General features: G+C 38.5%; 1 protein-coding gene across 2 annotated transcripts in view; it reads right to left on the reverse strand.

The window, feature by feature from the left end:
- The window catches only part of LOC131258347 (uncharacterized), a 127775-nt gene that overhangs the window by 7075 nt on the left and 101234 nt on the right, over positions 1–19466 (reverse strand). For both annotated transcript variants that reach the window (XM_058259609.1, XM_058259610.1), the window contains exon 3: positions 19187–19307. In XM_058259609.1, the coding sequence (XP_058115592.1) occupies positions 19187–19307 (121 nt within the window). The remainder of the gene's footprint in view (positions 1–19186; positions 19308–19466) is intronic.

Here is a 19466-nt window from a genome sequence, read left to right on the forward strand (position 1 = left end):
GTGTGAATCCAAATGAAAACTACCTTGGTGTGAAGCCTTGTTTATCCATCTCTTCTTTCTTCTCAAGCTCCAAATGTATTTTATCTCATCTCCTCTCTTTTCCTCTCAAATCTTCTTCTCCTTTATCTTTTTTTTCCTTTTCTTCTTAAACCTATACCTGAACAAAAAGTCCAGCTGTACGTGTGAATCCGTACGTTCGTACGACTGTACGGACAGTCCATACAAACTCTTTTGTGGACCTCACGTCAACCCTTTTCTTACATCCTTCCTTATTCTTCTTTCTTTAACCAAACCCTAACCTAAAGCCCTAGATTCCCCTCTCAAATAAACCCTAATTTCATATTTCCCCAATTTCCAAACCCTAACCCTAATTTCCCTAAACCTAGAATCCTTTAGAATCCCTTTAAGACTTAGGTGATTCCCTTTAAAATAGTTCTACTCATGTTTTGGATGGAATTTCTTAATTCCATTGGGCATATTTCGAATTAACATCTTACTAGTTCCTTCGTACAAGCATGTGGTAGCCTAGGATTACATGTAATTGCTTATTTGATTAATTGCTTGGTTTATGATGAGGTTGCTGAAATTTCATACTTTTGTTGCTCATGTTTTAAACTGAAAACCTGATTTCATCTATCATCCTAGGTTAGAAAAACATCTTGCATCAAAACTTAGTATCAGAGCAAGGTTAAACATAGGGTAGATTGATCTTAAACTTAGGGTGTTCATAATCATACTTAGCATAGTTTGCATCTTGCTGATTTTATTTTATTTTTTCTTTTTAAAGATGAGAAACACACACACTACCACCCCACACACCCATGGGTTCTCGAACCCTTGGCCTCAGATATGAGACACAATGTCTATCACTGAGCCAAGAGAAGAGACCTCTTTTAAACTAGTTATTTCACCGTGTACTACTGAAATTTGTGGTGCTAGTTAATTCACATGCCGCATTGCTGGAATTTCCGAGTGTTAGTTATATCTTTTGGTATATTGCTGAATTTTAGTGCCAGTGTTTCTTTTGACCTATTGCTGGAAAACTGGCACTATTATTTCCTTTATTGTGTTGCTGAATTCTCCTAACACTCATTAATTATTCTTGCTACATTGCTGAATTTTAGGACTAGGATATTTCATTAGTTACATTGCTGGATTTTTAGGATTAGCCATCTCCTTGGTCATATAGAGTCACATAGGTTCATCTAGAGTTGTCTTGGGTCATACAGGGTCATGTAGGGTCTTCACATTAGGTTTCCTTGTACATGCCCAAGCGATCTGGGCACGGTTATGGTCTTCACCTTACGATGAGTCTAGAACAACTTACCAAGCTCATGCAAGCTATGAACTCCCGCCTAACAGCTATAGAGGCGAAATGTTGAGCCAATAATAACCAATTGGCAGCCCAGAATAACCGCATTGATCAATTAGAAACCTCCCTACAACTAACCCCAACATCAAAGAGGATGGCCAGTCCCAAATGGGAGACCATGCGCAAGCATCCCAGAGAGTTTCATGACCGCTATGATCCAAATGAGTAGGTAATGAAGAACGTGAAGGTAGATGCGCCAAGTTTTGACGGTCACTTGGATCCCAAGGCATTCCTTGATTGGTTAGCAGACATGGATCACCATTTTGAGTGGTATGAAATGTCTGATCCCCTTCGAGTGAGATTCACCAAGATGAAATTGGTGAGCCAAGCAAAACTGTTTTGGACAAATGTCGAGCGCAAGATGGCGAGGACAGGGGAGGAACCTATCACCCTTTGGGTTGAGATGAGAGAGGTTCTGAAGGAGAAATATCTTCCCCTCTCTTACCACAACAAGCTCTTGGATCAATGGCAATCCCTTCATTAGGGATCCATGTCCGTGGCTGATTACATCACGAAGTTTGACGAGTATATGATGCAATGCGGCATCCCGAAGCACCCATTAGTCACCCTTTCCAAATTTAGGATGGGCCTCAGATCTGAGCTTCAGTGGGAGCTTATTTCTCATGCCATCGATACCCTTGAGCACGCCTATCAGGTGGTGCAGGAGTTGCGTGAAACCGCAGTTCACGAGGCAATTTGACTCTTGCAAGTCCAATGTTAAGGTTAATCCCTCAGGGGACTAAGCCTAACTTTGGGAGTCAATCCCAGGCCCTAACTGGTACGCAACCTAACCCTAGGATGCTAAGGATCAAGGTATGGCTAGTACCAGTGCAAGAGGAGGTGGGCCCATGCGGTGTTGCAACTGCCAAGAGTTTGGTCATTACACAAACCAACGCCCCACAAAAGAACAAAGCAAGGCACTTTTCATTAATGACTCTTTTGAGGATGCGGATGACCAAGGCAAATACGAAGAAGAAGTGTATGAGGCCGAAGGAGGTGCCAATGATGGAGTGGAGACCGTGCCACTTGCAGTTGTCAGGTGAGCTTTAGCTCAGGCTAAGGTTAGGGATGACTGGCATTGAAACAATATCTTATATGCTTACACCAAGTGTGGAGAAAAGAACTACAAGGTGATAGTTGACAGTGGTAGCTGCACCAATATGGTCTCAGCCAACACCATTAGCCGGTTGGGTTTGATATTCATCCCTCACCCTCAGTCCTATAGAGTGTCATGGGTTGATGCGTCTTCTATTTCGGTTTCGCAACAGTGTGTTATTCCTATTCAGTTCACATCTTATAGAGATACACTATTGTGTGTTGTTGTGCCTATGGATGTGGGCCACATCATTTTGGGTAAGCCCTAGTTGTACGATAGAGATGTGACACTATTCGGTCACTCGAATACGTGTTCTTTTATGCATGAAGGCAAGAGGATAAAGTTAAATCCTCTCCTGCCTAAAAGTACTCCAGAGAAGGAGGATGTTAGAAAAGGTGATCCCAAAGAAGTGAGGAAATCCTAGCCCAAGTCTCTCCACATTATAAATGCAAAGGAGTTTGAAAAAGAGACTGAGTTGGATTCGACAGTGTATGCCATTGTAGCCAGAGAAGCAAGGTGTCCCGTATCGGTATCGGTTGGCGTAACGGTGACCTCCAAAACCGATACGGATACGGGGGCGTAACGGCCCGTAACGGTGCAAAAAAAATTTTTTTGTCAAAAAAATATGAAAAAATGTATTAAATCCGGAATATTCTAAGCATTCCAAATATGCATTCATTTATAAATTGGAACATGTTTATGGTGGTGTAACGGTCCACTCTTTGGTGAGAAGTTGTATCGGACTGTCTGATGAATTTATGAACCAGATAACCTGAATTTGACTACAAAATTCATATATTTAATTTTCTAACTATCTACTATCAATGATAGATATATTAGAATGAATGTAATATGAAAATATCTTACATTTAGGTGTTTGCAATTATTTTTGAGGGCCAAAATTCATGCGTAAATAGAAAAAAATATATAAAAAAAAATATAAAATGGCACCCCAAATATGTAAAATGCACATTAACATGTTCTACTATGATTAACACATCATATGACATCATTAAAACAGCAAAAGAATCATTAAAAAATGATTTTTCGAATTTTCAAAAAAAGGGCCGAAATAAATGCGTAAATAGAAAAAAATATAAAAAAAAATATAAAATGGCACCCCAAATATGTAAAATGCACATTAACATGTTCTGCTATGATTAACACATCATATGACATCATTAAAACAGCAAAAGAATCATTAAAAAATGATTTTTCGAATTTTCAAAAAAAGGGCCGAAATAAATGCGTAAATAGAAAAAAATATAAAAAAAATATAAAATGGCACCCCAAATCTGTAAAATGCATATTAACATGTTCTACTATGATTAACACATCATATGGCATCATTAAAACAGCAAAAGAATCATTAAAAAATGATTTTCGAATTTTCAAAAAAAGGGCCAAAATAAATGCGTAAATAGAAAAAAATATAAAAAATATATAAAATGGTACCCCAAATCTGTAAAATGCACATTAACATGTTCTACTATGATTAACACATCATATGATGTCATTAAAACAGCAAAAGAATCATTAAAAAATGATTTTTCGAATTTTCAAAAAAAGGGCCAAAATAAATGCGTAAATAGAAAAAAATATTAAAAAAATATAAAATGGCACCCCAAATCTGTAAAATGCACATTAACATGTTCTACTATGATTAACACATCAAATGGCATGATTAAAACAGCAAAACAACCATTAAAATTTGATTTTTCGAATTTTAAAAAAAGGGGCCAAAATTCATGCGTAAATAGAAAAAAATATTAAAAAATTATTAAATGGCACCCCAAATCTGTAAAATGTACATTAACATGTTCTACTATGATTAACACATCATATGACATGATTAAAACAGCAAAACATATTAAAAAAAGTATAAATACCTATTTTTGACGAATTTCTGAAAAATGGCCCACCGAGCTTTGATTCAAAAAAATCTGTGATATAATGTGTTTTTATCTCAAATACCTAGCTAAGGTTAGTCGAAATTAGTAGTAGAATGAGTGAAAAACAGTTTGGAAGCAAGAGGTTTCAAAAAAACAGCAAAAAATGAGCTAAAAATGAAAAAAAAAAAAAAAAAGTTACCGTTACGGCCGTTACACCCCGTAATGGGCCCGTATCGGCCGATACGGGTACAAAAAATCGTATCGGCTGATACGGCCCCGAAACGGGTAACGGTTCGCACCGTTACCGTTACGTATCGGCCGATACGGCTGATACGTAACCGATTTGGCACACCCTGTAGAGAAGTTACACCTGAGGCTAGAGTAGAGTTGCCATCCAAGGAGATTCCGGTGGTAAATGACTTTAGTGATATTTTCCCCGATGATCTACCAGATGAGCTTCCACTCATGAGGGACATCCAGCATGCCATTGATCTAGTCCTTGGGTCGACTCTACCCAACCTTCCTCACTACCGAATGAACCCCGCGAAGCATGCTGAATTAAAGAAGCAAGTTAATGAGCTTCTGAGAAAGGGTTCATTAAGGAGAGTATGAGTTCGTGCGATGTGCCCGCCCTTCTCACACTTTAAGAAAGATGGCATTTGATGCATGTGTGGAGGCAGTCGGGCCATCAATAAAATCATGGTCAAGTACTGCTTTCCTATACCGCATCTTGATGATATTCTAGACATAATGGCCAGTGCCACAATATTTTCGAAGATAACCTCAAGAGTGGGTATCACCAAATACATATACGCCTAGGAGATGAGTGGAAGACAGCCTTCAAGACGAAGGACAGACTATATGAGTGGCTAGTCATATCCTTTGGCTTGACCAATGCCCCGAGCATATTTATGAGAGTGGTGACCCACATGTTGAGACCTTTTTATGGATAAGTTCTTAATTGTGTACTTTGACGACATTTTTATCTATAGTACCTCCAAGGAACAACATCTCTCCACCATTTAAGGCAAGTTTGTAGGGTCCTCAGAACCAAAAAGCCTTATACCAACCTAAAGAAGTGCACATTCATGTCGGATAGCGTTTTCTTAGGGTTTATAGTTTCATTTGAGGATAGGAGAGTGGACCCCGAGAAGGTCAGGGCCATAGTAGAGTTCAGGCTTGAATCACGTAATATTCACACGGTGTGAAGCTTTCATGATTTAGCTACCTTCTATAAGTGGTTCATCAAATGATTTAGTTCCATCGTGGCTCCCATCACTGATTGCATAAAGAAAATGGGAGTTTGCATGGACCAAAGCAACCTCTAGAGCATTTAAAGTGATAAAGGGAAAACTGAGTGGGGCTCTCATCATGCACCTTCCAGACTTTTCCAAACTCTTTGAAGTTGCATGTGATGCTTTAGGTGTAGGCATAGGAGTGCTTAGTCAAGAAGGCCACCCCGTTACTTACTTTAGTGAGAAATTGAATGATGCAAAGCAACGGTACTCTACCTATGAAAAGGAGTTCTATGCGGTAGTGCAGTCTTTGAGACATTGGTGACATTATTTGATACCACAGGAATTTTTCTTCTTTTCTGATCACGAGGCCTTACGTTATCTTAACTCCCAAAAGAACCTAAACCCAAGGCATGCTAAGTGGGTTTAGTTTTTCCAGAAGTATTCGTTCGTATTGAACCATAAGGTCGGGGTCAAGAACAAACCTACTAACGCCTTTAGTCGTAGAGTGGCACTTTTACAGTCCATGAGTGTAGAGGTTAATGGGTTTGAGCAACTTAGAGATGAATACCCTGCTAACTCAGATTTTAGGAAGGTATATGCGTCGCTCTTGGATGACCAGTCAAGGAATGGCAATTGTTTTGTCCTGAACAATAATTTCCTATTTAAAAGTGACAAACTCTGTATTCCCCGTACCTCTCTCCAAGATTTCTTCGTTTGGGAGCTTCATGCCAGAAGAGTTGCAGGTCACTTTGGTCGTGATAAGACCATTGCCCTCGTGGAAGATGGATTCTATTGTCCCAGTCTCAAGTGGGACGTAGCCAAAATTATTGGGCAACATTGTACTTGTCAGCTGGCAAAGAAAAAGAGGCAAAATACAGGATTATAAACGCCTTTGCCAGTGCCACACAGGTCGTGGTAGGACATTAGCATGGACTTCGTGCTTGGGCTTCCCAAGACTATTAAAAAGCACGATGTCATCTTTGTAGTGGATTTTTTTTTTCTAAAATGGCCCACTTCCTTCCGTCTATTAAGACTTCACACGCATCCAATATCGCAAGGCTATTCTTTAGGGAGGTAGTTCGTTTGCACGGTTTGCCAAAAACCATTGTCTGACCTGGACGTTAGGTTCATGAGTTACTTTTGGAAGACACTCTGGTACATGATGGGCACGAGGATCCAATTTTCATCGGCTGACCGCCCTTAGATTGGTGGCCAGACAGAAGTGGTTAAGAATTTCTTCGTGGCGTGGTTTCAGAAGTTCCTCGTGAAGTGGAAGAATAGGTCGATTTCATACAGTACTTGGATCACAGAGGAGTTTCAGGGCGTCGATCCAGACTTACTTAAGCGGTACCAGAGCTTTATTTCACCAAAGGCAAATTCTTCCCAGCCAGGGAAAGTTGATATGGGCATCATATTACAAATGCCATTATGCACATATCAGAGAAGAGTTCGAGCCCCGGTTTCCCTATGGCTAGGTGAGTACCCGTTCAAGTCCCGAGGAGGAGCCGAAGACCCCACATAGCATGCGGGTTGCATGGAGAATGTTTTCAGACCGTTGGATCGCGAGGACTTCACGATCAGACCATTGGATGCGACTTGATCATGGCCCGGCGTGATCATGGACGTCTTCAAATTTAATTAGATAGTCTTAATTTCTTAGGATTATAGTGATTTTTGTTTTGAGCACTTAGTTTACTTTTGATATTATATTTACATGTTTTATTGGTTTTTATGCTTTTACAGGGGAGGGGGAGTATTTGCAATTTACAAAGTAGGGGTTAAAAGCAAATAGGTTTTTCATTAATGGTCTTTTTTGTAAAAGAATAACTTTTAAACGATAAAGGCTTGGACATCCAACCCTAGCCCTTTTTTTTAATGTGATGTTAGTGAAAAAGCTTGAAGCTCTCCTCTTTCTCTTATGCTCATGAGAATGTGGTGTGAAACCCCATTTAGTGTGAATAAGAATGAAAACACCTTAGTGTGAAGCCTTGTTTATCCATCTCCTCTCTCTTCTCAAGCTCCAAAGGTATTTTCTCTCATCTCTTCTCTCTTTTCCTCTCAAATCTTCTTCTTCTTTTATCTTTTTTCCTTTTCTTCTTAAACCCAAACCATCCCAACCTATACTTGAACAAAAAGCCCAGTTGTACGTGTGAATTTGTAAATTCGTACAACTGTACGGACAATCCATACAAACTCTTTTGTGGACCTCACTTTAGCCCTTTTCTTACATCCTTCCTTATTATTCAACCAAACCCTAACCTAAAACCCTAGATTCCCCTTTCAGATAAACCCTAATTTCAAATTTCTACAATTTCCAAACCTTAACCCTAACCCTAATTTCCCTAAGCCTAGAATCCCTTAGAATGCCTTTAAAATAGTTCTACCCCAATGTTTTGGATGGAATTTCTTAATTCCATTGAGCCTATATCCAATGTTCGAAGTATCGGTATCGCTATAAGTTTCGCTGGCCTATTTAACCATCCAACCTTCTATCCAAACATCCATTGATATTGCAAAATATTAAGGACACATGATATTTCACCAAGAAATCATCAACAATTGGAAAGGAAACGAAAGATCGCAGTGGCGCATGTTGCGATATCAATAATATCAAGATATTAGCAATATTATTAATGACAAATTGAACACTACATACAACCATGTGCCCATGAAAAAAAATTGAAATAAATTTTTTTCTAATAAACAAAATTTTGATGATATCTATATGTTGGCAATATTATTGAAATATCGTTGATACACTTATGATACAAGCATTACCTAAAATTTACATAGTGAAAATATTGGTGATACATTTGTGATATTGATGCACTGGCAATACAAGCGACACCTAGAATTTACATAGTTGAAAATATTGGCTATACATTGGTGATATTGATGCAACGGCAATACAAGCGACACCTAGAATTTACGTAGTTGAAAATATTGGCGATTACATTAGCGATATTGATATGTTGTTGATACTTAGCGATACATTGCTAATACCTGAAATTTCTAATACCACCAGCGTTATCGGTATTGCTACCAGCGTTATCGGTATCGTTGAGCTGGAGATAAAGGTAATATCGGAGATATTTCGATAATATCGGAGCTAATTCGAACACTGCCTATATCTAATTAACATCTTACTAGTTCCTTCGTACAAGCATGTGGTAGCCTAGGATTACATGTAATTGCTTATTTGATTAATTGTTTGGTTTATGATGAGGTTGCTGCATTTTCATACTTTTGTTGCTCATGTTTTAAACTAAAAATCTGATTTCATCTATCATCCTAGGTTATAAAACCATCTTGCATCAATGTTCAAGCTAGCTTTTAAGGGATTTTTTTTAAACATCCAATTTATCAACTTTATAGGTCTCGATTGGATTTGTTATGTTTCTAAAGGATCACTTTGGCCAGCTAACATTCACAATCCAATCTATGGATTGGAAAATGGGCAGTTATCTAAAAAAAGAGCCAACACAGATATATAGATAATACCAATATCAGTGATTTTTGCACAATGGCCCATGAATAGTGAGTTTGACCAAATAGAAGGTCCAGAGTGACGGTATGAACTACCCAGTATCCAAATGCAAATACGAGAACTAGAGGTGGTTATATCAAGATTGGTGTGATTTTTGAACAATGGCCCATAGTAATTTTACAGTTTAGATTGATGGCATGAACTACCAAGTATCCTAATGCAAATATGAGAACTAGAGGTTATATCAAGATTAGTGTGATTTTTTAATAGTGCCCCAAGTTGATGGCACAAACTGCTCATATGTCCAAATGCAAATAGGAGCACCGTACCTTTCTGTGTATTACAAATAGGAGCACCAGAGGTTGCTGTAATGATCAAGTTTAGAGCGAATTTTGAATAGGCCTATGAATAGTCAGTTTGACCAGATGGAGGATCCATATTGATGGCATGAACTGCTCATAGAGTTGTACACGAGTCGATCCGAGTCGAGCTTGGCACAGCTCGACTCGACTCGGTCAGTAGCTAACCCCAGCTTGAACTCAACTCGGCTTGGTCCTCAAGCCTGACTAGCCAGCTCGGCTCAGTTCAGTCAGCAGATCGGACCAGTTCGAGCCTTTGCGACATTTTCTCAAACTCAAAGTGCACCTTCAATTTCTCACAGAATGCAAAATAGTAATAGCAATTTACAGGTATTTCATCAAACACTTGGCAGGCAGCTTCAAAACCAAGATATGAGAACAATTTTATAATGTAAAGTTTTTTTGTAGTGATTTGTTTCGTATCCATTCCTTCCTCGCCACCAGCCAATCCTGCGGAGAATGTATGCACCCGAAACAACACTTCGTTTAGTCATTTCATCAAACACTCGGCGAGAAGCATCAATATCAAAATAACTGAGTCACCGAGCTGATTCGATCTGAGTCGATTCGGGTTGAGGTTCAATCCGAGTAGAGTCAAGCTTGGGCAGGCTCGAACTTGGCTCGAAATTTTTTCAAGCTCCAAAAACTAGCTTGACTCGATCTGAATCCAATTTTGAGCAGAGGCGAGTCGAGCTTTTTCGAGTTGAGTCGAGCGACCTGACTGAGCTAAATCGACTCGTGTACAACTCTAGCTGCTCATGTGTCCAAATGCAAATAGGAGCGCACACACACCCATACACGCACATGCACCCACATGAATATGTGCAAAAACATGCAACCACAACACCCACACACAACTGAACTCACGTACACACAAACTCATGGACATATGTGCACATACACAATGCACGCATGCACATACATGCACCCACTACACACCCACACACCTCTATCAAGTAAAATGGAGCAAATTATCTCCAGTGATCCAAATACATACAAGTTTTCTTGACAGCTAAGGGTAAATATTCAACCATGGAGAAACCAAATGGAAGTGATGGTAAGTATGATGAATGGATTCAAGAAATGCTCAGATTATTACATGGTTGTGGAGAAGTATGGAAACATCCATTATAGTGAATGTGATATTTCAGGATACGACAAAACAAGTTTAGGATAATGTAAAGGAGATGTATTTGTCATGGAAAAATATCTCCCATGCCTATGAGTTGTTCGAAGAAATAATCTTTGCATTCTAATAAGGGGATAAATCTCTAGGTGAATATTTCTCCAAAAGGAATGAGGGAGAGTTGAATGTGTATCAGCTGCTTACTAGCGATCTAGATAAGCAATGGTGACAACATGAAGAGTTTTGTGTGGCCAAGTTCCTATTTAGTTTGAAATTGGAATATGAGCTCGTGCGTTCGAAAATCTTGGGTGGTAAAGATGTTATGTGATTAATGAAGTCTATGCCCGTCTTCAGCATGTATCCTTTGGTTATAATGTCGAGTCTAGTGGAACCAATGACAGATCCTCATTAATGGCGTATGTTGGACAAGGAGGAGGTCGTGGTGGATAAGGCAATCAGTGTGGTAGAGGTAGCCATGATGATTCTGGAGGAGGTCATGAGCCTCAGAAGTGTACTGATTGTGAGTTAACTAATCACACAATGGAGAGGGGTTAAGATATCTATGGGAAGAAAACCTAAGCTAATCAAGCCTCTTATTTTGAAGAGAGAAATGGATCTCGTCCAACTAGTTCCATGACTGCATCTCAACAATCCATTGCCTCTGAAGATGTGGTCAAGCTCACTGAAGATGAGTATGTAAATTTATTGAAGACTTATGATGCAGGACAATTAACCACTTGCTCTAAAAGCTCAAACTGTTAGAGTGTGGCAAATTAATCCCTTTATCTCATAGCCCAGGCCCCACATCTCATGGGTTAGGACCTCGATCGAACCCCCCTCATGGGCCCCAAATCACATGGGCCGCCCACCCCATGTGTCCCCACATCCCACGGGCTACCCCACTCGAGCCCAGTGTGAAATGTGCATTAATCACCCGTGGTGAGGAGTCTCGAACACGAGACCTCCCCCGTGGGTCCCAAATCACATGGGTCACCCACCCCGAGTGTGTCCCCGCACCCCACGGGCTACCCCACTCGAGCCCAGTGTGAAAATGCCCCTGCATTAACTTTGCCTACCTCAAGTGCCTCTTCTTCTTCTATGGCTACATCTATAAACTCAAGTATAACTTATTTAGCTTCTCAATCTCTAGCCACGTGGGTCATTAATTCCAAAGCATTTGAGCAAATGATAGATGCGTCTAGTGCCTTTTCCTCTATTAACTCACCATTATCAAGTATTTGTTACTTTGGTAGATGGTACCCTATCCAAAGTATGTGGAGTGGCTACAGTTCATGTGAGTCCCTCACTTTCATTTTCTTATGTTCTATCCCTAGATTTTCATTTAATCTTATGTCAATTAGTAAACTAACTAAAAATCTCTTGATTGTTCTACAATCTTATATCCCTCACATTGTTTTCCAATATCTAAAGGCGAAGAAGATGATTGGTAGAGGGCATGAATGTGGTGGCCTTTTATTATCTTAATTGTAAGCCATTCAAAGCATCAATGCAAACAAGCGTCTTTGCTCACAATGGCAATATCGTCTTGGTCCCCCATCTTTGAAGAGTCTAAAGCATATTTTTTCATCATTGTCTAGTGTTCCAAAATTACAATTTGAGCCGAGTTGAGTAAACACCATAGGATCACTTTTCCTCCACATGGGGAAAAGTGTAGTGAAATCCATTTACTTGAATGCATTCAGATATTTGGAGTCCGGTTCGAGTATCTAATATGTCAGGGTATAAGCATATTGTTGCTTTTGTTGATGATTTCTCTCAAATGACTTGGCTTTATTTAATGAAAGATCAATGTAAGTTATTTCCCATTTTTAAAATGTTTCACATAGAAATGCAAAATCAATTCAACTCCAAGTTGTATGTGCTTCAGTCTAACAATGCAAAAGAGAAATCCAGCATCGTGTGCTCACACACTATAGAAAATGGCTAAAAGAAAACATCGTCACTTGTTGGAAGTTACTCATGCGTTATTAATTCATATAAATGTTCCAAAAGTCTTTTAGAGTGATGCCATTTTGACTACATCTACCTAATTAATCGAATGTCTTCCACCATTCTAGCAGGTAAATCATCTCATTCTCTTTTGTTTATTAGGACTCCATTATTTTCTCTTCCCCCTAAACTTTTTGGGTACATGTGCTCTGTCCATAGATTGTTGTCAGGGTTGGATAAATTAGATACTCAAGCCATAAAATGTATATTTCTTGGATATTCTATAACACAGAGAAGCTATAAGCAATGTTGTCAAAATCATTACCGTATCGCAACTCATAATAGGGATTGAATCGTATAAAATAAAAAATCGTATCATAAATCATAAGATTTCTTATAAATTTCTTAAAAAACTGAAAACAATATGAAAAATATAAATAGATAAGAAAAAAAAATTAAAAACTCATCAATCATCCTTTTCCCATCAATATGCATCAAGTAGTACCATGCAATAATATTGTTATGGGGTTCTTATTTTTCCTTTATTTTTTTGTCTTCTAAGAATTTCCCTCAAAAACCATAAAAGGGTCCTTTAATAATTTATGTTCTTGTTACCTTTCTTGAACGTAGAATCATGTAGGAAAAGCAGCATTTAATTCTGGAGATGGATGGAAAAAGAAGAAGAAGAAGATATTTTGATCTCTAACCATTATTCCACAATACATACAAGTCAACATGATCATAACCATCCAAAAAAACATTCCAAATAAGTCATACATCAATTTGGTATTTTGACCAGTTAAGAAACAAGAAATCATTTTTTAAAAAAATAAAAATCTATGATTAAACCTTGAAGAGAATCTATCATTTAATCTCTTATAGAGAATGAAATAAAATAATTTGCCTTTTTATATGATTCTTAAAGACCCTACCAATTGAAAACATAAAATGAAAACCAAGTGAAGTTAAAATATAAGAGAAGAAGCATAATTTGAATCATAAGTTGTAGGATTCATATGAAAAGAGATTCAAGGTGGGATTCAAATCATTTTATGATTATCTCAAATCATAAATTATACATTGTAAATCCTAGGATTTTAACAACAATGGCTATAAGTGTTACAGTGTCAGTCTTCATAAGCAAATCATGTGTTGATGTTACCTTCTTTAATCGACACCTTTCTTTATAGATAAAGATAAAAGATCTTTCAATGGAAGATCCTCCGTCTTCGTCTCGGTCCATTCTATCCGGCCACTTTCTTCCACCAGTCAGTCTCTTACTACAATTGAACCTACTCTTGAGGTTTACTCATAAGGGAAGAAGGGAGATATTAAAGTTCCCCATGGCTTTGACATCCATCACATCTTCTACCGAGCCTTCAAATCCTATACCTCATGATTCTTCTGATCTTCCTATTACATAGAAGAAACATAGAAGTTCTTCTACCGAACATCCAATTTCCATATTTGTCTCTTTTCATTGTTTGTCTTCCATATTTCACAAATTTGCATCATATCTTCCCTCCCATTGTGTTCCCAAGTCATATAAGGAAGCCTTGTCTTATGAGGGGTGGAAGAAGTCTATGGAAGAAGAGATGACTACCCTTTACCATACTAATAGTTAGGAGTTGACTCATCTACCGGTTGGCAAGCGTGCCAATGGATGTGAGTGGGTGCATAGCATTAATTTTTAGACTGATGGAACAATTAAAAGATTGAAAGACCAATTAGTTGCTAAGGGATACAAACTTTCAGAGTTGATTACACGAAGACGTTCTCTGTCTATATAGAGTATCTGCCAGGGTTAGTTGCTCAAGAGGAGTAAGATAAGGCAATTTATCAGTTGAAACAGTCACCACAGGCATGGTTTGACAAGTTCAATAAGGTTGTGATGACTTATGGGTTACAGAGGAGTCAGGTTGATCACTCAAATCTTCATACAGGGGGGTTCATCTGGGTTGATTGTGTTAGTTGTGTATGTAGATGTTATTCTAGTCACAGGTAGTGATAGGTTAACAACAAAGTAATTAATGGACTCATATAATACCTTCAACGTCATTTTGTGACAAAAAATTTAGGTCATCTTCAGTATTTCCTAGGGGAGGTTGCAAAATCAGAGGGGTAAATCTCTCACAATGAAAATATACCCTAGATTTACTTGTAGAAAATAGGTCTTCTTGGTGTTAAGCCTACCAATACACCAATGGATCAAAATCATAAACTAAGACCCAAAAAGGTATAGAAGATTGGTTAGAAAACTTATTTACTTGACTATTACTAGACTAGACATATCGTATGTTATTAGTGTGGTTCGTCAGTACATGAGTTCTCCTAGAACTCCACAATTCGATGTAGTTGTCCAAATTTTGCAATATCTTAAGGGAATGACAAGTTAAGGAATGTTATATAAGCTACATAATCATCTCCAGTTTGGCGGTACTCTAATGCCAATTGGGTAGGTTCTCTGTCTAATGGGCAGTCTACAACTAGATATTATACATTTATAGGAGGAAATTTAGACACATGGAAGAGTGAGATGCAAAGTGTGGTGACAAGATCTAGTGTATAAGCAGAATATAGAATCATGGCACATGCAATGCATGCGCATGTATGTGTAAAGAAGTTATTACAAGAGATTGGTTTGCGGTAACTTTTCCAGTGAAGTTGAGAAATTCCACCATTTCCTCGTGTTTCACCAATGTTTCCCTCAGTCAGCAATACATTTCCAAGTCTCAGTGATAATATTAGCAATATTAATGCATGTAACGATATTGATACTACGAACACTTCCGACAATGAGCCACCTATAAGGTAAAGAAAAAGTTGTAGGAAAGGAAACGTAGCTTATTTTGGTTAACCTGCGTTGTCCACAATATTGGCCCCATCCTCGAAGACATTATAAAGAAAAAAATGTTGCGAAGTTGTTTGAAAAGGTGAGAATATAATCGCACACACACACAAAAGTGAGAATATCATCACACGCACAGATATTATAATTAGCTGCATAATCACCCCAACGAAAGTACTCTATAAGTGGAGTTGCTGAAAACAGGGGCAATATGTTGTAATAACCTTGAATTTTACTATGCATGCATACCTTCATATATGTGCATTCACCCACACATGCCGACACACATGAGCATCCACCCAAACACACCTACTCTCACTCATGTGCCACACACACAAACACACACATTACACAATATTACTCACATTCTAAACCTACACACACCTCCGTTGACCACTGATCATTGACCATAGACCATTAATCCTTGACTATTGACCCTAGACCGTTGATCATTGACCCTTGACCCTAGACTTTGACAATGAGATCCACATGCCACATATACTATCACATCCCCCTCCTTTACACCTCACCCATTGACCTTGACCTTGACCAAGCAAGGCCAAGACCTTTCACACCCCCAATGAGTCCTACCTACCCCCCGTGGCCCCCCTCTCCTCTTCCATGCTATCTCCTCTCCACTCCAATCCCTCTTCCATGCTCTCTCCATCCCTCCCCTCTCTCCTACCTCATCACACCTTACCTTCCATCCCTCTCTCTCCATATAAGCAAGGCCCACTCCCCCATTGCTAGCCCTTCACACACAAGCTTGGAAAAGAGGGGGGGGAAAAAAGAGAAAGACGAGAGAGAGAGAGAGAGAGAGAGAGAGAGGAATAGCCATACTACAAGCCACCCAAACCATTCATCAAAGGGACACTATACAAGAGAAAACAAGTGAGTAAATCTCACTCACTTTTTCCCTCCTCCTTGCATGATCCAAGGCAAGAGGTGGCAAGACACACAGGACAGCCTAGTGGGCCCAAAACAGTCACTTGGATGTGTGGCAATGATGCTAAGATCAGCCCACTAGAACATGTGTTGATGATGCTTAAATCAGTTCCACTTGGACATGCATTTATGATGCTTAAATTAGTCCACTTGGACATGTGTTTACAATGCTTAAATCAGTCTACTCTACTTGGAGATGTGTTTATGATGCTTAAATCAATCCACTTGGATGTGTGGTAATGATGCAAAGATCAGCCCACTAGAACATGTGTTTGTTTATAATGCTTAAATCAGTCCACTTGGACATGTGTTTACAATGCTTGAATCAGTCCACTTGAACATGTGTTTACGATGATTAAATCAGTCCACTAGAACATGTGTTTATGATGCTTAAATCAATCAACTCAGATGTGTGGTAATGATGCTAAGATCAGCCCACTAGAACATGTGTTTATGATGCTTAAATAAATCGACTTGGATGTGTGGTAATGATGCTAAGATCAGCCCACTAGAACATTTGCTTATGATGCTTAAATCAATCCACTTGAACATGTATGAATGATGCTTGACTTAGTTCACTTGAACATGTGTGAATGATGCTCAACTTGGTTCACTTGAAAATGTGCGAATGATGCTTGACTTGGTTCACTTGAACATGTGTGAATAATGCTTGACTTGGTTCACTTGAGCATGGGTGTATGGTGCCTATGTTGGTCCACTTGACCATTGGGCGTATAGACCATATTTTGAGGCTTGTATACATAATTTGACAACCTCTACATCCTATAATGTCAACTATATAGCAGCAACATTCATAGTTGTATAACTAAGCCCATATTGTAGATATATAAGATATTTTAATTGATTCATGGGTCTCCAATAACCAAAAATGGCATTAGATAACTGCCTATATGAGCCAATTGCTGTTTTGGAGTTTGTACAGCCTGCATCTCCAATTGTATAACTATAAATGGTCAAACAGTTGGTAAACAAGGGCCATATGGCTGATATATATATATATATATATATATATATATATATATATATATATATAGAGAGAGAGAGAGAGAGAGAGAGAGAGAGAGAGAGAGTTGGATCCTTTCGTTGCTATTTTACAGGTTATATTTCAATCGTATAGCATATATACAGCCCTACAGCCCTGTGGTGGTGTTTAGCAGCCCATATGTAGGATATAGGAGATAGAGAAGATGTGGACTCTTTTATTTGTTTCCATTTTAGTGCCTGTTTGTTTTTTTCATTTACTACAGTAAATGGTGGTAAATAAACAATAATTACTTCTCATAGCTGTCTGGAAAAGAGGAAGATGACAGTAACCATGCCTTGGTTCTCGAGATTGCATCAGACAGGATTGCCTACATAAAATCTGTGGGTCCCACTGTGACGTATGTGTCTGATCCACGCCATCCATACCAGTTCATTTTAGGGCATGAGACTAAAAATGAGACAGATTGTACGCTCAAGTGGACCACACCACAAGAAACAGAGGAGATAATGACGTCCACCGTTAAAAGCTGAGATTCGTATAGGGCCCACAATGATGTGTACCTGTCATTCAACCTATTCATAGGGTCAGAAAGACATGGATGAACCAAAAACACAAATATCAGCTTGATCCCAAACTTTCGTGGCCCCCCAAGAAGTTTTCAACAGTAGGTGTTCAATTCCCACTGTTTCCTGTGGTGTGGTCCAAATGCTTTTTGGATTCGCCTCATTTTTTGGCTCATGCCCTAAAATGAGCGGGTAAAATGGATGGACAGTGTGGATCAATCATTTTTCATCATGGTGGGCCCCAAAGATTTTACGTGTCCGGTGTTTCTCCTCGGTTTTAGCATAGCTGTCAACATCACAGAGGCGGCTTGCATGAATTTACCATGGTAATTAATAATTACTCATTTACCAACATTTACCATGGTGAATGGAAAAACAAACAGGCTTTGAGCATTTATTACTACCAAGTTGAGAGAGTTTAGGAAAGATTTTTGCCAAGCCTAGGACTTTTCATGCTTACGTATAGAATTTTAAGACTTTAAGAGCTATATATAAAACCACAGTCATATGTATGAAAAATTAGATTATTAATTGCATTAGTTATTGATTTACAGCATTTGTTGCTCTTATGTTACAGAATACATCGCCTTATTCGCTTCATACATGAGTTGCTTCTTCTCATCTGGTAGTCTTATGGTTGAAATCAACAATCCCTATTATTGGTTTAACTCTCAATCATGTGACATCTTTGGAAGAATTTGTAGTTTATACTTGATATTTATCAATTTACATCTCTGGTTCTTTCAGTATTACTGCATTAACTAAGGTTCAGTTAGCAGTTAGCTAATCCATCATTATTATGAGGCCTTACAAACTACAGAAGTTATTAGCAGTAAATAGTGAGTTGCTTCTTCTCATCTGGCAGTCTTTTCGTTGACACCAGCGATCCCTATTTTTGGTTTAACTCTCACTCATGTGACATCTTTGGAAGAATATGTAGTTTATACTTGATGTTTATCAATTTACATCTCTGCTTCTTTCAGCATTACTGCATTACTCACCAACAAGGTTCAGTTAGCGGTTAGCTAATCCATCATTACTATGAGGCCTTATGAACTCCATAAGTTATTAACAGTAAATAGTGAAAACTAATATCCCTCCATATCCTCACCCACTTATGTTTTAAGCCAACAATGTTTCTCGTTGTTCATTGCTTCACCAAATCATAGCTAGCAGGATATGCCTCATATCAGGCCACCATCAATACTTAAATGCATTTTGCACCATAGGTTATAGTCCAACAATAACCATGTCGTATGGAAATAGGTCAAGTTAATGAATGACAAGAAAACGAAAAATCTTACCATCAACGCACGGTTGCGAGACCGAGGAAGCTCTTGAATATATTTTTCAAAAGCCTCTAATCTTACTTTCCCTTTGACTGCTACATGTTTAGACCAGTTGAACTCTGGGGCCTTCTCACCGCTGCACATGAAATTCATTGTTGACAAGGCCGTCAAATAACTCCTATTTTGCCATTTTGAAAATACATGATATATGGGTTTATTGGACAATAATTCATGACAAAATAGGGATGATGTTGAATGTCACTCTAGATTTAGATTACATTATCTACAAAGTTGT

This window comes from Magnolia sinica, chromosome 10, assembly GCF_029962835.1.
Source record: "Magnolia sinica isolate HGM2019 chromosome 10, MsV1, whole genome shotgun sequence".
NCBI classification, from domain to species: Eukaryota; Viridiplantae; Streptophyta; class Magnoliopsida; order Magnoliales; family Magnoliaceae; genus Magnolia; species Magnolia sinica.